Consider the following 27,196-nt stretch of genomic DNA (forward strand, 5'->3'; position numbering starts at 1 on the left):
AATGAGAAGGTGTGTCCAAACTTTTGGCCTGTACTGTATGTGTATATATATATATATATATATATATATACATACACATCACGCACTATGGTAGCTGCTTATGGCTTAATAACTTATGTGATGTCATTAAAGTTTACTAGAAAGACGTGGTTTAACTGTGATTCAGTAGTGCTGAGAGAGGCCTTTTCCACTGTCTCAGTCCAGACAATACATTGATGGTGCTGCATATGGAACACCAGCGCTACCCCACTGTTAGCATCCTGTTTGGTTCCACATATAGAGCAGGAGAACAGGTTGGCCGTACCCCCGGTGGAGTGGAAAAACATAGCTAGCTGCATACACCTCCTGTGACTGCCACATTTCATCTCCGCTTCCCCCTGCCTCAACTTCCTCATACACTGTGCCCCCGGTGATTGCTGCTGATAGCTTTTTGGCGTGCAATGTGTATTTTCCCTGTTAACTGTGGCGACCAGGTGGACGGGGCAGCTGAAGGCCCAGATTTGCCATCAGGTGGCAATGCACAGGGATTGGTGGCCTGCGGAAACGGGGCCAGCCAATGCCAGACATGCAAGGTTAAACAAGAGATGCAGTGTCACTTGAATTGTAATGTTGTTAAGCTGCTTCCCTTCATGCCCTTTCTCCTGTAAATGCAAAATTATGTTTACACATGTACTTCATTTACATTCTTCCACTTTGGGAGAAACAAATGCAGCAAGGACAATGTTTGCCCTAGATATACCTGCATTACAATGTATCAGCATATACTTTTAGTATAATTATGATGCTTTCTGCAAACACTCGGCAAGTGATATCTCAAGGAAGACGACCTTTCTTTAATTATAAACCAGGGTTCATTCAGTCTTTTAACTATAATGGTGCCAAAGTTCAGAATATGCATGGAAATTGAATATACTCCAAGAAAAATGCTTGATTTCGAAAACAATCTGGTGCTTCATCTACACAGCCACTCATGTAAAACATACCTTTTAATATTGGAAATGAAACAATCTTTGTGATCATTGTGATATTTGTTTGTTGTTTCCTGGCGTCTCACACCAGACAAGCTAAGCTAGCTAATAGCTAGATAAATCCTCTGTTGATCCCTTAGTCTGGAAATTAGTAAGAATTTAAATAATGATGATCAAAACATGGAGTAAAAGTTGATATAAAAAGCTTGCTTCGAGGGTTTGGACATTTTGGGTTTAGGCTCCTTGAAAGTGCTTGAATTTACTCTTAAAAGGTTTTATGAACCCTGATATTAAAATAGAAAAATCATACAGGGGTCAGGAAGAGGTCAGCAGCATTTTGTCATGATACACATTTATATGTGCACTTTTATCAGGTTTTATCTGTAAAAATGCCTGATGGGGATAAACTTGGCTTCCAACTTCATTATGGCTGTATCTATGGCATGGGTCTCAAACTTGCGGCCCGCGGGCCAATTGCGGCCCTCGTGACGATATTTTGTGGCCCCCACCTTGATATGAAAGTTTAATGTGAGTTTTGTATGCACTTTACTGTGTTGTGTGTGGAAGGTCCCTTTAATTACTTTTTTTTGTAATTTTATCTCTTTTTTTTAAATAATTTTGTCTTTTTTTAAGTAACTTTGTGTCTTTTTTTGGTCCTTTTGTTTCTTTTTTTAAGTAATTTAGTTTTTTTTCTGTCATTTTGTGTCTTTTTTTAAAATAATTTGGTGTCCTTTTTTGGTAACACTTTGTGTTTTTTTGGTCATTTTGATACTGCCTCCAGCGGCCCCCAGGTAATTTGAGTTTGAGACCCCTGATCTAGGGTCATGAACTTTAACTTTTTGTTTAGCTCACCAGAACAGTGCAAGTTATGGATGTTAATGTGACACCAGAGGTGCCATCATGTTAGGATCTCCTGTCTAGTATGATCATTGCTCCCTGTCAGTCTCAGCGAGGCCTCAGTCCAGCCTGACCATGTGGAATGCTCTTCAATTCATGTCCTCTTGTTTAGGGATTGCTTGTTTTTATTCAGCCTGCCTGTCACTTCTTTGGGCACTTGTTTTGTTTCTGAGAGTAGGAGTGTTTCAGATCTGCACAGCCTGTATGTACACAAAGAGGATGTTGACACACTTATACATGCACACACACACACACACACACACACACACACACACACTCACACTCACACACTCAGATATATGTGCGTGCACACAGAAACTTGGAGGATGAAGCCATCTCTGGAAGCGGTAGTGTTCTAAAGAGTGATGCAGAATGAGTCACTGTTAACACACATGTGTAGACACATACACAACAAAAACCCCTTTCGGCGTCCTTTTAAGTCAATGACAGCTCTTGGCAGCGAACACTCATCTGAATGGAGTGCCACAAAAATAGCGTCCTCACTTTTTCTTGAAATCTCTGTTCATTTCGCAGCCTGACAAGTGCATCAAAGATGGTCTGGTGATTCAGTACCTGAACCATTTATTGGGTTAAGGAGAAGCTCCTCTTTTATTTCTCACACGCAAGAAAAGCGGCGTCAAGCTCTTTTGAGACACTAATGAAATTTTTCTCATAAAAAGTTTCACTTTACCCTTAATTCAAATGAGAGTTTTATAGGGCTAATTAATGACCCATTGCAATCCACCAGAGGCCATTTTCCTCCAAGCAAAGGCGTCTTTGTTCATTTAAATGTAATGAAAAGATCCCTGCGTTAGATAGACGTCGTTTGTTTTAGTAAGCTTCTCAAATTCACCTGGAAATGCTTTTATTCTTTAGGCTTAAATAACATCAAATGCACATGTCCCTGACCTTTCATTGTGCTTGCACTCAATGGCCTCGGATATGGAAAATAAAGGTCAATGGAAGTGACTTAGTGTCAGTATGGAAGAATAAGTAATCTTTTCCCTAAATGTAGGGTTGGTGCATTATCTCCCCATGAACCACTGAGGGTACGACGTGTTCTTATTGTGTTGCATTCCAGTGCATGAGTGTGTGGGCAGTGGAGCTAGATGGCAGTAATGCCCTTTATCATGCTAAACTTGATTGGATTAAAGTATAGACACGCTGGGAACACACTGTTCTAATGAAGGGCATCTTCTCCACATTTAGCAGCGTAAAATCGCCTTTATTAAATCGCACAGGAAACAAAATGTGAGGTCATGCTTTTTATTTCCTTTCAAGGAACGGGCTTTACTTGTCATTGAAGAGGACCCAGCTGCAGCAGTTAAACAAAGAGGGAGAACAGGATGATAATCAGAAGGTTGCTTTGTCTGCAAAGCTGGTAAACTGGAGTTAAGGCTTTATAATGATAGTTTTGCTTTTAAATAATCTTCTAATTGACTCACTTGGGATTAGAAGTCAGGATGTCTGACATTAAAACAACCTATACTTTACCAGCTAAACTAAACTCACAGTAACAGTCAGTCATTTGATGAGAGAACTGGGTTCTGTATACAATATTGTTTCTCGGTTATGTGTTTAATTTGAGAGTTGTTCTGTTTTGAAGATTTGTTCAAAGTCTTGAAACTAATTAGCTGCATTTTGCAATAACAATGCACTTATTCAGCTCAAACAATGTTTCAGAAAGATTTGGGACCAACCAAATGTGAGATGTTAGATGCAAACTCATCTATCAAGACATGAGTAAAAGGATCAGTTCAGTGGTTGACATGTTGGTCAAACAAACATTGACTGTTGCCCAACACCCTGTCAGTGGCCCCCCTCACTCACAGATTGATTGACAGTTGAAGATTATCCTGATGGGAAGCGTTAAAGGTTCCCAGTTGTTTCTCTTTGCCCTCGGTAGAGCTCGTTTGCTCCCTCGTCCTGTGAACTCTTCAACTCTCCATGAACTGGGAGCAGGGGAACATCGGCGAGATGAGAGAGACAGAGGGAGGGAGAGAGAGAGAGATGGGTGGGAGAGCTTGATTGAGCTACTCTTTCAAGTGTGGATTTACTCCACTGATCCTTCCCTAGTACACGCACACACGCGCACGGAAACGAATGCCCAGAAAAATACTTCCACATACATGCACGTACACTCACATACACACTCAGTAAAATGCTCTGCTCATCCCTTGAGTCCTGGTTAAGGCCCTCAAACGGAGCCGGCAGCAGAGCCCCACTGCACTTTAGGTAACCTCCGCTCAGATACTTGCAGAGCCGTATGCATAAACCCTGACTGGCCCGCTCTACTTGCCCTTTCTGTCCCTAGAAGGGCTGCAGAGCAACAAGCGTTGACCTGCAGGCTGCTATTGTCCTGGAGGCCAGTTATAGAGGGACAGAAAACCAGGCTTGTGTAAATGCCTTGATTATGTACGATGATGTAACCATTACAAATAAAAACCAGCTCTCAAACGACATTACAAACAGACTTAAGTCCAAATCCATCTAAATTACCTCCATATGTTATTAATAATCCTCTGCTGAATTGTACTCCCCATGTCAAACACATTTTGGATGCTGAACACAGAGATTCTTCTGCTGTGTAATAAGACTTGGTCTGGCAAGCGTTTGCACATGGGGTGTCACGACTTGGAAATAAGCTGCCTTTGGATGTGCAATTAATCATTAGAAGGCCAAACATGTTACATGAAATGTAGCAGCGGCACGGACAGTAAACACATTAACCATGAAAATCAAACCAGAATCACTTGAGACAGCCACTACTGTGTTCCTCTTTATGGGTTGAAACATGTGAGCATGTTGCACCTCTGGCCACAGGTATTTTTAACCTTTGACAACTGAGACAAAAATGGCTGTTATGACATCATTGATTGGGCTGCTAAAGTTAAACCTGCCTTAAAGTTTTACCGCAGGTCGTGCCGCAGCAGTTGTCTCAAACTCACACTGTGCTTTGTGATGGAGTGCAAATTTGCTTTTTAATAGGAAATATTTATGCTAGTTGAGAGATGCATTACAATGATATTAAATCCAATTTAAATGCACAGAATGTTATGCACAGTGGGTGTTGAAAAGAAGAGAGAATATGATATCTTTTATATTTTTACTTGCTTTTTCGCTTCTACAAGCTGGCTTTCTATACTGGTTCACACCTTAACCACGGTGAAGTCAAACTTAGCAACCTTTGCCCCCCCATGCATGCTTTTTACAGTGCGGTTTAAGGTGTTGTTGGGCTTATGGTGTCATTTGTTGGTGGTGAGCAGCAACGTGATCCCTCACAATGACAGCTTATTTAGATCTATGACCGATCCCCTCCTTTTGCATGAGGTATTTGCAGATGAAATGTGTGACACTGTGCTTGTGTCCGCACACACATTTGGCTCTGGCTGTCTGTTTGTGTGTCTTTATGCACACATGTGCTCATTTGTGTGTGGGTTTGATTGACAGATGTGCACACTGGACATTGTTATGTGTATAAAAAAAAATCTCATTGGTCCCCTCTGGTCACTGTGCTGTATGAAGGGCTTATGGGAAAATGACAGACAGGCAGACAATTGGACAAGGCCATCTGAGAGCAGACAAAGGCCTCGTCCTTAGCTAACCCTGAGTGCTTTCGCCAAAAGGCACCTTTTCCTTTCTGATATTAGAAGTCCTAGAACGCCCTTGTGTTTGCATTTTGCTTTTAGGTGCTTGTGCTAAGTCTCACACAGGTATTGTTTCTTTTGGGGTAAATTAAGCAGTCCTTAGATTTTCACCTGAGCCTTGTACAAAGTTGTCTGGCTTAGACAGCAGAATCATATTCTATTAAGACGTCTCTTAAACCATTCTGATATAATTGGGGCGCAATGGCTTTGACTTTTGCATTATTTTCAGTTACGATGTTGCTGATCTGGAAACTGAAGCTTATGATTCTGGCACATTGCACACTGCAAGTTGCACCGTAAAAATCCTAAGCAGGCAAAATCCTAAAATGTCAATGTAAACACGTTACCCTGGAAACGAACCCCCAGTGCAGCACCTCGTGCTTTCTAAGAGATCACATTTTTATGCTCTGTAGTGATAAGTCAGCTACGTGCAGGGTTTCTGCTCTGGTGAAAAGTCTGTTGATTCTGTTCTCTTATGAATATTATTATTTGATCTGAAGGGACGGCTGTAAAAGCAAATACACTTTTTGATTTGATGACAATTCTGCACATGTTGTGGTGAGTACCGCAGTCACGTAATGCTGTTTAACTTGTGTCCTGACAGCTACAGTACAATAAGATGTGTACACACACACACACACACACACACACACACACACACACACACACACACACACACACACACACACACACACACACACACAGCTCCGGAGAAGCAGGAAAGGTTAGGTTTAAAAGGAGAACAGTGCACAGAGAAAGAAAGAGCTCATTGGCGCTGCAGCATTGTGGCCCTGGAGAGCCAAGTGCATGTCTCCCTGAATGAAACTGTCATTGCAGAGAACAAAGTGAGCACGGTAGCAGCCTGAGCAGACCAGCAGCCTTGAGCACTATTCCATTTGTAGCGCGGTGGAAACCCAGTCCTGCTCTCTCACTCCAGCTTACTGCTCCCTCTTGTGCTTCATCTCCCCACTTTACCCTAAATCCTTTTTTAAAGTTCTATTTTTGGCATTTTTCTCACTTATGAAGTTCTAGTGCACATTATGGAAATTAGGAGACGGTTTTAATGCTCCACTTTTATTTTTCATTTTTATAGATGTCTTGGCAGTGGATAGCAAAGTCAGAGCTCTTCAGTTGGTGCCATGTTAAGCTCACCAGTCTCATGTAGTGCTTCTAGGCCAAGAGGAAGTTTCTCCTTTGGTTAAACCTGTACACCCGCCCCTTGATTCTTATTCCTGTCTGCTGCTCCCCCGAGCCTTCTGTCTCTCCTCATCTCTCCGTCTCCTTTTTTCTCTCCTCTTTCACTCTGCTACGGACCACCTTTGAGGAAGAACATACAGTAGATGGTGTTTTTGTAAAAGCCAGACAGATGGACCTTAATGGACGCCAAGTTTGGCGATCTGCGGGGTGTTGTGTCTGTACTCGCCAGTATGCATCCGGCTTGGCAGTGTGCTACAATGGCAGCACCATCAGAAGCACTCAGACAGGAAAGGCACATGCACAGAGAGAAGATGATGCAGAACAAGCAGAGCTAGATTTTAACAGTGGAAGTCTGTTCTAGGCAGCAGTCTTTGCAATCAATAAACACCTCTTTTTCTTTTTCTTTCTCTCTTTCTAGCTCTCACTCCGTCCTCCTCTCTCTCTGTCAGCAGTGTATGACAAATGAGTACAAAACACCATCTGGCTGCATCCATCCTTGTGTGCCTCTCCAATTAATGATGTTTATTCTCTGTTAGGCCTACCTATCACTACCATTCTCTTCTTATTTACTCTTAATCTACTCCAACCCCCCCCCCCCCCCCCCCCCCCCCCCCCCCCCCCCCCCCCCCCCCTCCCCCCACTGTCTTCTGTCATGCATGATATCCAGCCATATCCCCAACAACACAAGCTCACATTTGTCATTGAGCCTGATTGGGAGGTGCATGCCTTCCACTGTGCTTGATGTTATTGTTTTAAAGCCAATCGTCTACAACAGGTGTTGTGTCTAGCACAGTGTAATTAGCTAAAGATATAATATGGAGCTTCGTCAGTTGGTGTATCTCAACACATAGCATTTAAAGTTGGCCCCTCTTCCCCGACTCACAGAGCCAAAGAGAGAGAGCGGTGGTTGAGCGAGGTAAAGAGTGAATGAAGAGGGAGAACAGCATTGGTGAGAACAAAGTAGCGAATCTGTGGAATAAAATGTTATTTTATGATTGAAGACAGCATCCTTTAATTATAAACTAGGGTTTGTACAGTCTTTTAAGTTTGATTCCCAGTTAGGAATGTAGTTGAATTTGAAACTTTTTGAAAAATGCTTGATTTTCGACATAATGTGGCATTCTGTAATCTACTTAATCACTCATGTAAAATAAAAACATTTTTAATATTTGAATAAAACGATCCACTCATCATATTTGTTTGTCTCCAGGTGTCTAATACCAGTCGAGCTAAACTAGACAAACCCTCAGTTGATCCCACTCTGGAAATTTACAAGCACTAAATAATCATGATCAAAACATGCAATCAAAATAATTACGAACAGCTCATAAAATAAACAAAGTGTCAATATAAATTGATTGCTGTGTGAATAAATATATTGTGTTAACATTATTTTTCACAGTTGCATTTATAGTAACAATTAATATTTTAAGATAACGGCTTCAGGAATCTGGAAATTTTATTTTAAGTACCTTGAAAGTGCAAATACTTACATTTTTTCTCTTAAAAAGCTGTGTGAACACTGTATGTGGGAGATTTTGTGTCTTTGGTTGCTTGAAAGGAAAAGTCTAGGTGTGATGAAACTTGCTCGTGCGTTTCTATCATCCATGGACATTTTTGATTACCCCCACACCGTCTCGTTTGCTGCCTGTAACCCAGCCAGTGCAGCTGCAGAGTGAATGCAGTGGCAACACACAACCCAATGAGCTAAAAGCTGTAATATCTGTCCTTGTCCCATGGACTACACATTTCTGTGCAAGAAAATGTGATTAATGACAAACGTAGCAATGATGTCACGGTGCCAGCCAGCTCAGGTAGGCTTAGCGGCCTTGCAGGTAGGCACTGGGTAGGTAGCTTTAGCCTAGCTTGCAGCTGCTCCGTCCCTGTAGGCTGTTATTACCTTCATCAGGCTAATGAAGGAGTTGGATTGGATCATATTAACCTCCTGATCTCACCCTCCCAGGACGCCACAGTTACAACAGGCTGGACTGCACTGTTCACTGCTCTCATTATATATGTGTGTGTGTGAGAGAATGGTGAGCTCATCCCACCTGCACGTAGACGCCGCATCTCCCACATGAATGTTAATCATCTTTTTAATTGGCTTCCTTGACTTGGTGACCTCTACTTGAGACGGCAAGCCTGCATCACCGTGCTCCTCCTTCAGCGCTCTTCGGCTGTTTTCATACTTTGTATGTGTGTGTCCGCGTCTGTGTGGAGGCTGTTTTTAGCTTCCGTTCACTCTCAGACAGTGGAGATTGGAACTGGCCTGGAGGCAGTGTGACCCTCGACTCGCAGCCATCCTCTTGTCCTCCACTTTCATCATTATCTGTCTTCACATACTCACACTCTTTGTACTCATTTACTCAGCCTTTTGGTCCTCGTGCCCTGCTAACACATTTGAGACAGGTACTTCACAGACACCTATTGAAGGCCTGTAACCAGGAGAGCAAACACTAAAATTGTGTGATGTATAAATCGCCTCTGATTAATGATCTCCAAGTGATTAGTGTGTAATTGAAATTGACCACTCAAACCGTTTCACCGCAGGAAGCAGATGTGGCTTTTCCCACACTTGTGTCAATAATAATTACTACTTCATGTCATTTCAGTGTGTGAGAAGTGACCGTGATAGGGCATGTCAGGTGAAACAGTATCTGCTCAAGCATGCATGTCGACATGAATTCATGCCCTGCTAACTGCTTTTTTTTTTCATGAACTCCTTAGTTACATAAATAACTGGCAGGGTGAAGTCCAGCCGCCTCTCTTCAACTGCTCTCCAGACACAATGCTTAATTCCTCTGGCCTGAATGTTGGCATTAACTTCAAACACCTGAAAGCGGGCTCGAGAACAACCCCGACTGGCATCCCAGTAAAGACGTGGTCGAAAACAAACACACATGCAAACCAGCCACATCACACAGAAGAGCCACACAGTAAAACACAAATATTGGCAGACGAACCTGTGAGCTATTTTTACCTGGGCCTTACCTCTGTACCTCTGAGAGAAGACGAGGACAAAAGAGTATTTTTGTATCCAGCTCACAAATGTGCAGGAAGGGAAACCACCATCATACTTCCTTCAGTATATTTTACTTATTTGCATTCAAACCTTTTATTTCTTCTTTTCTTTACTTCCACCAAATATGTCACCTACAATTTCTGGCCAAGTAAAAGTGTACACTTGATCTCCTGTACTGCTTTCTTTCTTCTCGGTTTTTCTCTTGCTTGCTTTCTACACATCTCTCCCACCCTCAGCGTGTCCTTTCTGCTTTAGTTTTTTTGTTGTGCGTGTGTGTGCATTTGCCCTCTCTCTCGCTGTCTGCTGCTCTCTTTCCCTCTCTGTGTGATTGAGGGGACAAGCTATTCACCACTCTCTTCCATTACTGTATCTGCAGTGGCCTGAAGGCCACCACATCCTGTTAACAACACACAGGTTACAAACCACAGAACAGGCTGGAGCTGTCTATCAACCATGTCTGTCACCTACAGAAAAGAACATGATGGATAGTCTCTGATGCATTTTGAAAACTATAAAAAGATTTTTCCATATATTTTGAGGAGAGGATGTGCATAAAAAGCCTCGGTTGTTACTAGTCTGGACCTAATTTTAATGACTCCCCCTACGCACATATTCCTCCAGTCTAAGCTTTTTATTTCTGTTCTACATACGGTGACTATTGAGCTTCTTTCCATGTGTGCCAAGTCCCTCCTGTCAGCTCAGACCCAACAGGAGGGACTTGGTCTGGTCTTGGCCCAAGGGTTCCTCCCCTGCCATCCCTCCCCTCCACATCTCCATCTGCCCATCTCTCCTCATCTCCAGCTCCATGGCTCTCCTGGGGGGCAGACAGGTGGTTCTAACCCTAAAGAAACAGTTCTCCTGCAGGGAACAACCTGCCTAAACCTGGCCACCTTCCCCACTCTTGTCCTCCTCCTGTTTAATTTCCTGGCCCAACAACTGAAAGGCACTCAGCCTTGTTCAGGCATACTTGGGCCGCTCTGCCTCCTATATGTTGACAAAAAATCAAGTCAATTGCAGACCATGATCAGATAAAGCTAAATGCCATTTAAACAAATCCTAATCATCGTCAGCAATTTAAAGCTTCCCAACAAAGAAACAGCTGATTGCAATGACTTTGCGATCATGGTAGTGATTGTGTTTAAATTAGATAGAATTTCTTGTGTATATGCACCTCCCCAGGGGCAGACTTATAGTATTCTCATTAGTTGTGGGGATTGTGTTTCAGAAATGTGTGCTCGCACGCACATGGTGACATAAGAACAAGGAAGGAGGCTGTGTGACTTTGAATTCCACTCTGCCTGCTGTTCTCATTATTGGGAGTCTGCTCACGCAGCCAGCAACAGGAAATGGTAAAAAAAAAAATTCTAGAGCAGTGAAAAGATTCGGATTGCAATAACATTTGTGCTGAATGGCACCTCTCATCTGCTACCTACCTTTCCTCCCTTGTTTTATTCCTCTGTCATTCATGGACTGACTGTAGTGGCCAATCAGGGAAGAAAAAAGTAAACCACAGTGATATGCACATGCTTTGCTGCTGTTTAAATCAGAGATGCCAGAATTGTAAATTATGTGTAATTTGTCACTGTAAGCTTCAACTTTTATCTGTAACCGCACAAGGCATGAACATTTAGCATAAGTCCAGTCACTGAAAAATATCAGCACATATGGAACCAATGTACAAAGTGGATGTATATATATAATCCATCACAATTTTTAACGATTGATCGATCAACAATTAATCACTTACACTCACCTGGTTGTTTGACTAGTTCATCAAGTCCAAGTGATGTAAGCCAGCTGTTTTGTATTTTTTTTGCTTTGCCGAAGCAAAATTGCATCGTATTGCATCATAAATGATCCGTAAAGGACTTCATTGTAGGTCTTCTTATCTAGGTTTTCTTCCATTCTGTTCCATTATAAGCTGTTGTTAGTGTGTTGTGTTGTCTACACTGTGGTTGCCAGTGATTCATTGGCTGTGTTTGACCAATCAGCATTACACTAAGTCACTCATGGTTCACCTTGTGTGAGAGTAGCTACTCCGAAATAGTAGCAAGAAATCCTTGTAAAAACTCAGATCGTTTATAGTTCCGACTGTGGGAACACAATACAAAGGGGGAGTTTTCTCAAATATCTTCTTAGAAATAGATCCCCTGGACCAAAAAAAAACGCTCATGTCACTTATTGTTTGTGGTAGCTTTAAGTCCTCAGGTTTAAAAGCTTGTTTAAAAGCTGCAAGCTACATCACGCTGCAATTAGCACGTTCTCTTTTACAATCTCTCTTGAGTTCTTCCTTTCCTTATTTCTCCTTGAAACATCATCCTGTTCCTAATCCATCTCTTTCATTTCCTCCCTCTAAGGGGAATTAGTCCTGTATCTTCTCTTGACTCATTCATTTAGATTTCTAAGTCAGCCAAGATCCCCAGTGAAGGTGCATTCTATGTACACAAGCCCTCTGCACCACTTACAAAATTGCCTTGCCCACTCGTACTGGCCTTTTTAATTTCAGTTCACACACACACGCATGCACTCCAGTCCCTAACCACCCAGGTCCCTCACATCATTGTAAAATAGCCTGCTTCCTAATCCACCTGGTTGTGTTCGACTTCTCTAGGGTTTTTTTTCAAGTGCCCTAATACCGTGCGTAGGAAGAGGAGGCGGGTAACAAGGCAGGCTGAGGAGCCCGGGCAGTTTTAATCTGCCCTGGTCCTCCAGTGGCAAGGAGAGGGACCCTGCAGGCCCCTGGCCAATCTCTCTGCCTCTCTTTGAAGGTCTCCTTAATCCCCTTGCAGAGAGGCAAGGAAATGCAGATGTGTGTGCATGTGTGTGGATGTTTTCATGTGTGTATGCCTGAGGGTCGATTGTAGTGGAGCCACGGTGAGGACCCTGCATCTCCAAAGGTCCAATGCTGATTGAGACTTGTGCACATTGTCTCTGTGCCTTTCACACAAACCCCCCGCTTTATACATTGTCCACCCATAGTAGTTTCTGAACTTCCCTCGGGGCATTACCAGGGCCAAGCTTGAACATCTGCAAAGTGGGAGCACACACACATGCACACAGGGCTTTCATCTCTGCCTCTCCAGCGACTTGTGTGAGTGTGTCCCAGTGTTTAGGCAGGAAAATAGGATTGTGTAGAGCTCAGCGTTTAGAGAGCCCAAAGGCCGCCCGTCAAATTCAGCTCCTACAGTCTGTGATGTCTCGCTTTGCCAGCCGTCGCTCAAGTCATTTCAAACCGCGTTCTCTCAGTCCCAGCAGCCGACTCTGGACTGATGGCTTTCTTTGCCTCTTCCATGGCGTCTTGAGTCCAGAAGCCTTTTCATCTCACTTGGGTTCATTTGGTTTGTTTATCGCAGTCCCCTTCTTTTCTCTTTCACTTTCACAGTGTTATTGTTTGTTAGTGGTGATGTTTGCAATACTTCACTTGCTGTCTACTGCGCTGACTGGTTTTCCCATGGTGAAACTCGGGTTGTGTTCAGTAGGGCAAAGCAAAACTCCAACCAAAACATTTCTTTTTTCTGTTCAAAAAGCTCCGTTGAAATTCTAATGTTTTTTTTTGCTTGACAGCAAAGGCACACAACATCTATAACCCAATCATACAAAGAAAATAGAATATCCTCTTCAGCAATGCATTGTAGGGAACTAGCTTGGCCTCTATTCATTGTCAGTGATACAAATAAAGAGAATAATCATGAAAGTTGTCATTTGGGTAACATGGTGACACAATTTTTGCAAAGCAGAGAATATTGAGTTTTATGTCAACAAACTGGAGCCTCATATCTATCTCACAATCAGCCTGCATGGAGCAAGGTAGGCCAAGGACAGCCAGGGAACATGTCTCGAAAATAAATAGTTGACTGTATCTGTCCAGGTAGATCCATCCGATGGGTTCCAGTTTGAATCCACGTCTTGCAGGTGGTACTTAGATTCCTGTTTTAGGAGTCAGGATCTCTGAATGATGCAAATCCCCAGCAGTATTTAAAGCGCCCAAATCATCCCTGGCCAAATCCCTTCAAGATATTCCCTGCTCGATTGGATGGCATTAAAGGATCGCAGCAACAGAACAATACACCGTCTGGCAGCCTGGTGGAATGAGGGATAAAGAGAGGGGAGGAGAGGGACAGCGGAAGGAGAAATAGAATAGAAGGAGATGAATAAGATAGAGACCGAGGGTGCAAATTGGGAATATGTGCTGGGAGGACAGAGGGGAGAGAGGGGGCTTTATTAGTGGGCAGGGAATAGATGATGAGAGAAAGAGGAGAGGAGAAACAGACAGCTGTTTGTTAGCTTGTGCAGCATGGTGTGACTGAGTGATCCCTCCTGCTCTTAGCCTTTAACATCATCTGTTTGTTGAAGCCGGTGGAGGCCACCAAGCTTTTAATATATCTAAATCTTGTTGTTAAATCTGTATATATTTTTCTAGGTTATTTATATGAAGTTTAATCCTCTCTTAATGCTGTTATGTTACATGGAATACCAGCCCAGTTTCTGAGGATAAACAAGATCACTCAGAATTTCCGCACAGCTTTTCCCCGTGTAAGATTGGAAATGCTTTTGATGGGAGAGAAAAACTGATTTTTTTTTTTTTCCTCCTCTAGTTCTGGAGAGTACAGTGAGCTGGTAGAAAAAAAACGTATTTTCTTTCCTCCTTTCTTTTCCTTTCTCCTGTCGGTGGCACTGAGTCTGTATGTGTATGTCAGTTGATATTGATGGGACTAGCACAGAGAACCAAGGCTGCCCACTTCACTGCTTTCAGCACAATAAAAGGTTGTTATAAGCCCCATAGATCCAGCAGCCAGTGCTGAGCCTGGGTCCGCCACCCATACTTACTTTGTATGTTATGGATAACCTCGGAGAAACCTTGGGAGTGAACCGTGTGCTACCAATTAATACTTAGCCATTCTCTGGTACATATAGCAACACCCTGAGCACCCGCAGCACTACATCAGACCACACTTTTACTCTGAAGCCGTGGCACTTATGAGCTTTGTTATGATGCAGAAAGTGAAGTATTAACAGAAGAGTTAGCTCCTGACTTTGTAATGCGCCACTTTAAACTGTACCTCAGTAAGCCGTGTGATTGACAGTAATGGGGCGGAGCAGCCGTGATGAGTTTGTAATAATCTGACTGGAGTCAGGTTCACTTCTATGCTAATGAGCTAGTGTGTTGGTGGTTTAGCATGACTAATGGCGCACGTCGCTAACAGAGCTGTCTGGGAGTGAGGAAGGGAGGAAAGGCGAAATAAAGAGGCTTTGCTGGAGTGTTGTGAAGGTATAAGACAGTCAAGAGAGGAGAGTTGCAGAAGATTGCATTGTTAGTCTTTGGGGAAAAGGAAAATACAGTTGAGGCCTGATTCCCTTGGCAGATATGTTCACAAAAGCAGAGGAGCAAGGAAGAGGAAAGAAAATTGCCTTTGAAAGTGCAGCAGTGAATTTGAGAAAGGACATGCAGCACTTACTCCAGCACACTCTTTACAGGTGCTTTTTATGAAAGAGAAAGGGAAAAAGGTTATGTGTTTGTGTGGCATTTTATGTTTTTCTCCTTCTGTACTTGATTGATACATGGTCTTCTTATTGAAACGTGTTAAATGTGTTTTCACGTTTTGTATACATGTAGTCTTTACTTGTGCTATAGTATGAGTTTGATGCATAGTTTTCCATGAGAAAGAAAAAGGTGTATGTGTGTGGCATATGTATTTTTCCTTTTTGCTTTTTTGCTGGAGTAGTTGTTTGATTTATAGTCTTGTTGAAGAAAACATGGGAATCAGGTTTGCTGCACATGTGTTTTCATTTTTTTTACCCCGGCCCAAACTTCCAAGTTTGCTTTAGTTGACTTGGATTGATTAAACTTTCTTGTCACTTATTTATTTAGTGTGGAGATGTTTTGAAGCTCTCTACAAGTACTCATTCCTTCCTCTTCTCTTACCCTACGCTTCTGGAGAGTGTGGAATTGTTGATAAGTCGTCTTGGCAGCGTGGCGAGAGTAATCATTTTCCTCCAGATGTTAGAGTTTGGGAAGGAACCAAAAGGGAGGCGAGAAAGGGAGGGGAACGGGAGAAAAACCAGCTGCCGCCACTACCAGTTCCTCCCCTCTACATGAAGTCATCTACTCCTCCCTCCCCGAGGCTCCCAATACCACCTCCTCCACTCCACTCGGCACAATTTTTCTCCCTCCCCTCTCATTCTCGGTTCTACACATTCTGCCTCTCCCTGTATCCCAGGAGGCCGCCAGGGCAGGCTGTGTTTACTGCTGAGGTAATTGGAGTAGTTTGGAGAGAGCCTGACCCCAGCCCTGCTAAGGCCTAAGATATGTGTGTGCAGTTGTGTGTGTGTGTGTGTGTGTGTACACACATGTGCGCATACGCCTGTTTGTGATGACTGGCAGTGAGGCCAGGGAAGGAAAGCAGGCCTTAGCCAGTGTCAGCCCACTGGGGAGCAGACAAATTGGTTTTCACTACGCTGTCTGTCTTTTCTTGTCTCATATTCTCCAACTATCCCTTTCTTCTTCCTGCATATCTCTCCATCTCTCCAACTCAAAGACAATCATTCACGCTTTCTCTTGTACTTGCTCTGCAGCGCTTTTTTCTCCTCCTGGTACTCTTTTGTTCCACCTCTCTTTCTATCTCTCTCTCTCTCTCTTTCTCTCTCTCTCTCTGTGCTCATCATTTCATCTCTCCGAGCTGAGCTGTTAGCTGAGCTGAGCTGCATAGACGGTGACTCTTGCCAGATATGAGCAAAAACTCCCCCTCAGTTTCAGCCATAGACATGAGCAAATTCAACCAAGCTAATCCAGGCGCCTGTTGTGTTTATCTGTGGGTGAGATGGATAGGAGAGGGCCTAGAGTCAGGGTGCCGGGGAGAGCCAGGGTGCGGCCCTATAAACGCTCTCAGACAGCTACTTATCTGTTGCTTATTGTCATCCATGTACACATACACTATATAGAATTCAACATAAGCTCTATTGTCTGTAACAATCGGCATTAGCTACAGTTTGTTTGTCCACAGCAAAGCAACACAAGCTCTGATCAGAAGAGAGGCAGCAAAGAGAGCAGCATGACAGTGATTTAGCATGCATCTAGTGACCTCATGGCAGGGTTGTCAGGTAGTGGCAGTGGGACACGGCTCACCTACTTTAGCTCATCCCACACCCGTCTCCCTTTTCCTCCCTCCTGCTCCTCTCCCCTCCCTCCCTCATCCCTCTGTCTTGCTCCTCCCTGATAGCTTTTACCGCTCTGCTGATTTCACAAATAGGCCTCATTGATTGAATCTGATTCTTGTGGATAGAGCAGCTTTATTGAGTGGCTTTTTCGCTGATGGACAGGAGCGCGCGGTTGTGTGTGTTTGTTACACACATGCATGTGTGCATGTTAGTGATGGTAAAGGAAAACTTCCTCTCCTCATCCCTCTTATTGTAATCCAGCAGCTATTCCTCTCTTGGGAATTCCAGCAGCCAGATCATTACAGACACACACATGCACACATGCAGCAGGCTTCACACAGGCTCCTAGTAATGGCCACATCTGAGTGAATGTTTTATTATGGGAAGTCTGACTGAGGAGTCAGTTAATTGTGGTGGCACCTTGAGTGAGGCAACATTGAAGTGTTAACGGCTCTCCCTGGCGCTGTTCATCAAACATTCATCTAAGCGGTGCTCCTGCGGTAGGAAGCTGGCCCGCTCCACCCAGGGCTACACCTTTTAAGTCGGTCCAACTCCACTCCGGCTGTGTCACCAGCATTATCTTCCAGGTTTCTTCTGATCTCCATGCTCCTGTCTGCAGCCATTTTGAATCTGCCACGTTACTTGTTGTGTAGCTCCAACCACGGCGCCAACACTGCCAGCTTTTCCCTGACATCCACAGAGAACAACAACAGAGAAAAGCAGGGAAATGTTGCAGCAGGGAATCAGTATTTTGATGGCGGGGAATGAGCTTGTTTCACATGTAAAACAGAAACGATCTGTCGGGGTTTGAGAGCTTTAGCTAACAAACTGTGTTAGTGAGAAGATGGAGCTATATCATCCGCACTCCACTGGGGATACACACATTTCACACACAGCAGCGCGCACCTCATCCTAGCAGCAGCATCTGTGCTCTTCCCCTCTCGCTGCCCTCTATTCTGTGTGTCTCTCCTCTCAACAGGCAGTGTGCCACCTATGCAGAGTTGGATGGATGGTAGCACCCTCTTGCCCCGCGCCCATTTAACCCCCATAACCCTGCAGATCCATCATCATACAACACACACAAACACACAAAGCTGCATTTACACTCAAATCCCAGCATGCAATGGTCCTGAGCTGCAGCCTGCTGCCAAGCTGCCCCCATTCTACTCTCTCTCTCTCTCTCATACAGAACGTCTTGTGAGAGAGCAACCCACCTTTAACAAAAACCCCAAATGTGCTCATTATTTTGTCTGAATTTTAAAAGGTTAGTGTTCTTATAAAGACACAAGGATCTTTCTTTCTCCAGTTTGCCTTCATACCACAGACGCATACATTGATTTTTGATTTTAAGTTCATTTCGAATATGAAAACAAAATAATAAAAAAAAGAGTCAGACAAAACATTTAACATGACATGTAGAATATATATACGAAAAGGAGTGAGAAGAAGTAAAGCTTATGAACTCCCACCCCCTCTCCTTAAATATGACAAGTTAAAATCCTTGTCTAAACATGTCTTGCATTACAAAACATAAATATAATTTACCTATACACCGTAATTATACATGCATACATACACATGCCCACATATGCATGCATACAAACACAAACACACACACATACGAAATGAAAACAAACAACACAAAATGACAACCAGTGTAAAAAAGATCAAAATAAGTACAGTATCCTCATAATACAGGCTCATGAAGCCGTCCTTTGCTTGATTTGACTAAGGAGCCATTTAAATTATTGTTGGGAGACAGCAAGCCTGTGTGTTTGGGAAAGCTACCTAGCAAAGAATGGTTTCAGCAGAGAGGATAGTGTTTATACAGCTCTTCATACAGTGACAAAAAAGCCAAAGACAAATGTTTCATTTGTTGTTGCCACAAACGTGTTAAGCTTTGAAAGCACAACACATTTAGCCCCCTCCATGATTTGCATCTGGTGAAGTTATGTTCTTATTTGTCTAGTCTTTTGCTCTTACCTTCCCTCAGTTTTTCAGTTTTGTTTTGGAAGTCGGCTTGGCCAACTTCCAAAGAAATACTGAGAGAGTTTTTTAGGAGACATGCATGCACACACAAAGATGGAAGGAACAAATGCTGTTTTGATCGAGAGCATCATACTATTTTCCTTTTTTCTATTATGTGCAAAGTTGTAGAGGTCAATTTAATTTATGATGTGAACTACTAGAGAGGAACACAGAGAAAAACAAAATAACAGAGTAGGGAAAAATTGGAAATTGGATTTGATAACTTTAGCTTTTGTTCAGGTGCTGTTTCAGGGCATGTTCAGTCATGTGTACAAGTGTTTACATAGAGATTGTAGCATCTAATTAGTTGTGATTTTGGCTTTCTATTGAGTCGGGTTTACTTGCCAATATTAGCCATGCTAGCCATTGACCTGGGCCATGTTCAATTAGCCTAGTCTGGTCGTCATTGTTGACACTTGATGTCAAGTGGCCTTCTCTTCACCTCCAAGGCTGATAATGAGGGAACGAGATGAGGCTTGGCAACTATTTAACAGCTACTTGTGCTGTGGTTGCTTTGATGTTTTAGAATGTGTGTTAAAATTCAAATTTCCATGGCTACTTAATGTGTTATTGGGATAACTGTAGCTTGGTGTTTGATTTAAAATAAGTACTCTATTAACAGTTCCACACATTACCATGTCAGAACAGAATGAATAATGAATTTATAATCAGATAGTAATGCATTTGTAGAGTATCGTCTTTGTGATTTTTAGGCCTGTGATGCACATCATCAGTGATAACCATGAATCATGCGAGTTGCATGGCTAGTCTGTTTGCTTTGCTAGCCTTTTGTCTGTCTTTGCAGGCAGGATTGTTGTAGCTTGGAAAGACTTCCCCATTAGAAGAGAAGAGAAGCAGAGTACAGTGGAGGTAGCGAGGGAGAGAAAGCAGTAGAGAGAATTTCCTTGCTTCATTAATTGGCAGCTCTGTGCTACACTAAACATTGCACCGGCACACACACATACACACAGCTGAATAGTGTGACTGCTCTGAAGCCACTGCCTTATATTTAGTCAAGGGAGACCAGCCTCTGTCACTTTTTCTCTTGCTTAACCTCGCTCTTTCTCTTCCTCTCTCTGTGGCCATGTTGAAGAGGAGTCTCATGGGAGGGCTTAACTCTGAGCCCTCATTCTTTTTTCTTTTCTTTTTCCCTCCCCTTCGACGTCTTTCTTTCCTTATCTTGCTCTGAATAGAGCAGCATACTGTTGTTAAACTTGGTCCAGGAGACGTACTCTTTGCAGAGATATAATAGAGAAACGGAGGAGGTTCACTGACTGGCTTCCACGCTTTTATTACTGCCATCACTAACAGGCGGGTGGGTCTTACTTTATGTGCAGACTGTATGCGCACGAGCCGCTTTTCTCTGTGTTTGAGAGTCGAAATGATGAAGAAGCATCACAATTTTACCTTTTGCTGCAAAAAGCATGAAATCAATAGTTCACTTAAGGTGGAACTGAGGTCAGCAGCAGCAAGGCTTCACATGCCCGTCTCTGCACCCTTCAGTCTGGAGAGTAATTCACATAAGGCCCTGCTTAAATTATGATGTACAACCTGGAAAATCACAGGGGCTTTTGTGTTGTCATGGTTATTGAGTGTTCGGTAGCTTCAGGGGAAATGGAGTTTGGGGGTGGAGGGGTGCAGAAAGGAAAGGGGGAGGAATGGGTGGGTGTGAGGGGGAGGAGGGGTGCTATCTTAATTGCTTTCCGTGAATAATTTCAGTCCCCTAATTTGGCGATAATGACAGTGGCTGCGGCTTTTGTATTTATTTATCCAAACATTAATTGACAGGACTGACATTAGCCAGGGCGGTTATTGTGCATTTGATTGCGCACAAGGGAGCAAAGAAAATTACAGTAATTATCATTCTGATATGGATTATGAATATGCATTCCCACACTTAATGTGTCTGTCAGCATTTTGGTAACAACAAGGCACTCTGGCATGACAACAGCACTTTAGCTTATCTCCATCTCCGTTCCTCTAAACTCAATCCAACCGCTGCTTGTGGAGAACAGATGACATGTATTGTCCAAATGATTTAGCCGCCCCACCGTAGCGTTTTAACAACACCCGGGCATGTAGTTTGGTGGAATGGTCGTCATGTGGATTGTTTCAATTGGCCTATAAAGGGGCCTCGGCTAGTGGAATTAATTGGAATGAGTGTTTGGTGTGTTATTGTGAATGGACATTAAAGTTTTTCTGTTTTCCACAGGCGGAGGGAGAAGATAATTTGAAGAAGATGCAGCTGATGGAGCTGGCGATTCTCAATGGGACATACAGAGACAACAACATCAAAACACGTAAGTGAACTTCCATGGACACCAACATGTACATCCACAATTAATCCATTTAATTTTACACCATAAACAACTAATATTTTAACTGCATTGACCATACTTGAGTATAAATTATATTTTCTGTATTTCTCATTAACTAATACTGTTTACCTTCATTAAATGAATGTGTAGTCAGACCTCCTATGTACATACATCATATTATCTCTGACCACTAGCAGAGCTCTCTCTCGAGCTCTCCTCAACTTTCCATGTTTACCTACCCAACCATGAGTAGGACGACTTCCATTCTGTTCCACTCCGTATTTCTTTCCTCTCCATCCATTCCTCCATCCATCCTCCCCCCCTGCAATCCAGATGCCCTCGCTCTTTATCACTTGCTCTTGGCGGACTCTAAACTTTCAGCACATTGCAGTATTCCACCTGCTCAACTCTGCATGTTAGTCACCAGCTCACACACCTTGTGTTTGCTCCTCAATCACCAAATGCATTTCGAAATATATTATCAGATCTATGAAAGTCCAGAACTTGTGTATTTACTCTCTGGACCCTTGATTATTTTCTTAATTATCATTAAAAATGTATCTGGGTTCTTCTATATATTTTTTTTCTATATACTTTGGCTCAAATTAATGATAAAAAAGCCTAAAGTTTGATTTTCTTCATTTAACATCTTCTAAAATGTTATCCTTGATGAACTGGACCAGCATCTAACCACAGTTACTATAGCGCTTGATTTAATCGATCTGCCTCTGGGACGCTTGTGTTGCACAGCTCACGGCACGTGCTGATGCAGAACCACTTGAAAAAAGATTTTGTGTGTGTTCATATGTGTGTAATCCAACTGAAATGGACTGCTGACTATGTGGTGGATCAACATTACTCAAAGGGAATACTTCACCCCCATAATGATCATATCAGTTACTTTGTTTTTCTGTCCGGCCTCCATGGAAAATGATGAATCCAAAAACTGAGAAAATTCCTGATGAGTGAAGTAAATGGTTATACAACTCTATAAAAACATCTGTTTACAAACTCACACGAATTGTGCAGTTTCAATCCAAGTTTAATTTATCCAGCTGTATACTCAGGACTTCCCAACACGCACTTTGGCGAGCTACTCATCTGGACTCGTATACATGAGTGGTGCATATGTGAAATGCATGCGTTTGGGAACAATTCAGCATATGACTGGACAAATGAAACTTGTAGTATAATGCACAGGTTGGGTGCGAGTTTGTAAACCGTTGTTTTGATATACAATACAGGCCAAAAGTTAGAAAGCAACTTAAAGTTTCTGTTCACAATGGCTTTCTTGGATTTTTGGATGTGTTTATGCATGATCAGACTTTACCTTTATTGAATTGAACCATTTTCCGCAATTGACCTTAAGGTATATATTGATGTTACCAGACCATTGCTGAATAAATGTTAACAAAAGCAAAGAAGGGCTTAGTTTTAAGGTTGAGAAGATTTGGAAGAATCAGTAAAAAAACAAATCACAGATTACATTATTCACTTTAGCTCTTTGGCTTTTGAGAGGTTGGATACAAAAATCCCATTAAATCTCAACTGTGTTTATATCTCTGACAAACTACAGAAATGGCTAGAATGAAGCAGCTGAGTAAAGAAACAAGAGTTCAGATTTATACATTAAGGAAAGAAGGATGCACAAAGTCTAAGCAATAAAAACCCAAAGACCTGATAATTATAATAAAAATATGTTCTAATAAGTGACTCTTTATATAATAATCATGTTTATTTTGTTGCAAAGTATAGCAATGAAACTATGATCTTTTTTTGTACAAATTTGACCTTGCTTCAAAGTTCTCCTTTTACTATAAAGGCATGCAAGAAAAACGCTTTCTTTGCCAATTCAAAGTAAGCCAGGGTCAGTAACTGATGTTAAATGATCATTTTGGGGGCTAAGTATTCCTTTAAGTTGCTTACAACTTGTAATAAATGTAATAAATGCCCATTGTTCACAGTGATCTTCACATAGAGCCCAAAGTGCTGATCAGTCTTTTGTGAAAGCTGCTCTTCATTGAGTGCACCACCTCCACATATAATCAGCAGATCCATTTCTGTTGGCATGTGTGTTGTTGATCTCACCTATGCCATTTCCAGTAGACGACTGTATAGCTGCCATGGTGATTTGTATGCTTTGAATGCATTGGGATGACGGCAGCATTTTGTGCTTCATGTGTTTTGGTGTAAGGGGTATTTTTGTTATTTTGTTTGGCTATGTTTATGTTTTCTTTGCTACAGAGTGTGGCTTTTGTGGTTCACCACCATGATCATTGCATGGACTAATTTTCCCTTTTGCCCCCCTCCTCTCCTCTCTCTACCTGCCAAATCCCGTTCCCTCTTCTTTTTCCTCCTTTGTATTTTCAACTCTCACTGTTCATCTGTGATTATGATCAACCACACTACACTTTTATCTCTTGTCCTCTTTCTTTCTTCTACTCCTGTCTTTCGCTCTCTTGCTTATGGCAGCCACCCTTGCATTCTCTCTTGCAGCAGCGGCAGCATCCGCTCAGGGCCAACGTCTCATAGCGACCTCCACAGGTCAGGTGTTGCCTCCCCAGGCACTCCGGCCCCAAACACCAGCCGGGGCCCCCATCATGAACCTCATCCGGCCCACTCAGATGGCTGCCATGCTGCCCAATGGCACCCCCACCCTGGTGCCTCCCACACCGGATGGCGGGCTTATCTACACCACCCCTTACGACTACCCTTACGCCCTGGCACCCACCTCCCTGCTGGAGTACCCCATCGAGCACAGTGGGGTTCTAGGTAAGAGAGCCTGGGGAAGCATGGGTCCAGCAGGTACAGCGGCCAGCTTTAGCCAGCCTGGACAGGAGGCCAGCTTGTTTTACCCCGGAGCTGGGGTGCTGGACGCGGCCGCCATGAGCCACAGTCAGGACTTGTTGAAAGGTAAATATGTCGTGTCCACCTGAGGATCAAAAACAGACAAAACTCACAGAGTGGATGTGCTGGTGAAGCTCTTGGTAATGGGATGACCAGCTATGTGGCTCATATGGACACTGTATTAAAAAGGCAAAAGGGGGACAAAAATTACCTTGTAAGGGCGAGGCTCTTGGAAAGTTCTCTTTATAATTTAGACTTCACTGTTTCAGTTACGCTCTCGCCAAACAATTATGCTCTCAGGTTTACATAGCCTCGTTTCTGCAGGGTTCATATAGGAGGACTTGCCTCGGTGTGAAAGGAGGCACGCCGACAGAAACACACTCGTACACGCAGCCTGCTCTCTAACCCTTTCATGCACTGGCCTGGAGGCATATTCAGTCTGGCGGCAGATCCCTTCGGATTTCTGCAGCTTTTGAAATCATTTCTCTGTGCTGTTCTCTGCAGGCAGGCCTTGATGCCTGTAGATAGTCCCTCTCTCACTCCCACTGGGGATGTTCATTAAATTCCTCCAGTCTTCCCTTTTTTCTCCTCCTTCCCCTCTCTCCATTGTCTTAGCTTCACCCCTCTTGAACCTGAGCTCCGTGCTAATACCTGACGCTCCCCTTAGTTTCTGTGTCAGGAGTACAGTTCAATACGAGGGCCTATATATTATATTCACTCTCAATGGTGCTTTAAGCTCAACACATCTGCTACCAAAGAGAAGACTGAACATCTATTGATGAAACCCAGTCTGATATGAACGCCATATGTTGTATAGAGGCTGTAGTTAACAGAAACAAAGCCGTTTCCCACGTTAAGACGGGAGAGGCCTTTGTCAGTTGCTCGCCAGCTTTAATTTGACACAGTCCTCCTCTAATGTTGTCCGCAGCATCATCTGGCAGCAGCAGACACAAGCGTGATTTTAGCTGACCTATGTATTTGACTTGCCTCTGGGAGTCATGTGTAGAACAGACAGGGGCAGCTGACTGGCTTTTCTCTCTTTAACTTGCAGGGTTACACCAGCTTAGTGCATTTTATTTACTCACACTATCGATTGGTGCCTTCAGCAACACAGGGCCCTGTGGAACACACTCACTCTCATACTCGCACACACACATGCACTCGGTTCGGCTGCCTGCGCTACTGTATCTAGCCACCATCGGCTTCTCTGAGAATAAAGAAACGTCAGGCCATCTGCTTCTTCAGAGGAGTGTAGGTGGCCGCGCAGTCATTGGCCAGAACTCGCTCTTAACTCGACAATGCCAGAACAAAATCCTTGTGGAATTTTTGTAACTTATTTCCCATGTCCCCTCCTCCTCTGGGAGGGCCAGACTTATTTTTCTTAATGCCTCCCGCTCACATTTTTGTAGCACTTGAACATACAGAGACGTGCAAACTGTTTGTTGGCGTCGTGTAGACGAGGTGGCGTCGAGCACTGCAGTAGGAAGGAATCAGTTGTGGCAAATATAAGAGGAAAATGACAGCCTCTGCCGCCAGTGAACAGATTGACCTGGAGAGAAATGGTGAAAGAGGGAAAGAGAAAATGAAAGAGAGAGGAAGAGGCAGGTGGTGTCTGGCACTATTCAATTACCATCAGAGCTGTATTGGATTTCCCCACCTTTCAAAATAAAGAGACAAATTTCTCTCAATCCCCCTCTGGATCCCAGAGGAAGAATCACATTATTTTTCCAGACAGCCCAGAAGCCTGTACCCTTTGCCTGCCCCCTTTTCAAAGAGTCTTCTATATAACTCTGAGCACTGTGGAAATTTTATTACTTTAAGTTATGCATTTTTAAATACCAAGTTAAAACTCCAAAAAAGGCGTATTATTTTTTTCTACTGCATTTTTCTACACGTAAAAAAAAAAAGAGAAGCTATGTGTGGTGTGTGTATATGTACTATAATCTGTATTATGTTGCTATATTGTGTATTATTGTATTATCCAAGCATTATAATGATAATGTTTAAAATGTGAATGTTATTACTGTAAAAGATGACTGTTTTTCCCCTGCTCAAAGTGAATGGTTTCTAACCTTGTGGACCTGTTACAATCTAGGTGCAATGGCTACTAAAGTGAGACGGCATGACACGCGGGTCCATCCTTACCAAAGGATTGTGACCGCTGACAGAGGTCAGTTTAGTCTCTTAGCTACACTCTGCTATTGATTGATGACTTTCAATGATTATTATGCCTATTATGCCTCGATGCCTTAGTTGGGAATTTGTATATCGTCTGTATTGTATTTTTTGTTTTCCTTTCCCCCCACCACCTTTCTTACCCCATACATCCACACACCAGCTAAATGGTCGACTGTGGTATGCACATTTTGTTTACATTTAGTACTTAACATATACAGTATGTGTAGATGGTGTATATGTCAAAGCTCAGGCAAAAGTGATCCAAACAGCTTTTGGTTTCTGCAGCTGTGAAGCCAGGACAGGTAGTGTTGAAGGTGTATAATGACATTCCTCTGATGTGAGATTAGAGCCTCAGACGGGGCTGGCTTGTTCCCATACATGATTTATCTCCTCGGCTCATAAGGAGCAAAGAAACAGGAGAAGCATTTCTATACTGTATCTGAGAGACCTGGTAGGCAGAAGACAAGTAGCCACGCTGCTACCACGCACCATTTCACCTTGAAATTTAAATTTATTTTGCATTTTATTTTTCTATGGAAGATAGACACGCACAGACATAAGCTAAGGTAGCTTGCATTCTCTCCAGTGTATTGCAAATAGATTGAAAGGAAAAAAAAAAAAAAAGAAGCTAAAACACATTTCAGTTGTACATGAGGTACTGTCATTTTATATTTGAGCATTTTATATCAAATGTATTTATGGTTCTTGTGTATATTTATATTATATAAAAATATACTGCTAAATAAAGAGAAAGAATCGGAAAGCATCGATTCATCTATTCATTGCACATTTAACTCTAGTCACAGTTATCCTTCACATAACATTAGCGAGTCTCCTTACAACTAATCACACTGTTTGTAACTTGCACTTCAACGTGTAAAAGACACTAAAACACTAGATTTTTGTTGTTCTTATTTTGTTTGTCTGTTTCGACGTCTC

At 42.8% G+C, this 27,196-nt stretch overlaps 1 protein-coding gene across 5 annotated transcripts in view; it reads left to right on the top strand.

The window, feature by feature from the left end:
- The window catches only part of qkia (QKI, KH domain containing, RNA binding a), a 94,607-nt gene that overhangs the window by 60,196 nt on the left and 7,215 nt on the right, over positions 1 to 27,196 (top strand). Inside the window, exons 5-7 of one of the 5 annotated variants that reach the window (XM_059353317.1) lie at positions 21,127 to 21,214; positions 23,705 to 24,145; positions 26,175 to 26,249. In XM_059353317.1, coding sequence (XP_059209300.1) covers positions 21,127 to 21,214; positions 23,705 to 24,145; positions 26,175 to 26,249 — 604 coding nt within the window. Of the gene's footprint in view, positions 1 to 21,126; positions 21,215 to 23,704; positions 24,146 to 26,174; positions 27,021 to 27,196 lie in introns of those variants that run through there. The other 4 variants (XM_059353319.1, XM_059353316.1, XM_059353318.1 and 1 more) reach the window with 4 other exon arrangements.

The sequence above is a fragment of the Centropristis striata genome, chromosome 16 (assembly GCF_030273125.1).
Source record: "Centropristis striata isolate RG_2023a ecotype Rhode Island chromosome 16, C.striata_1.0, whole genome shotgun sequence".
NCBI classification, from domain to species: Eukaryota; Metazoa; Chordata; class Actinopteri; order Perciformes; family Serranidae; genus Centropristis; species Centropristis striata.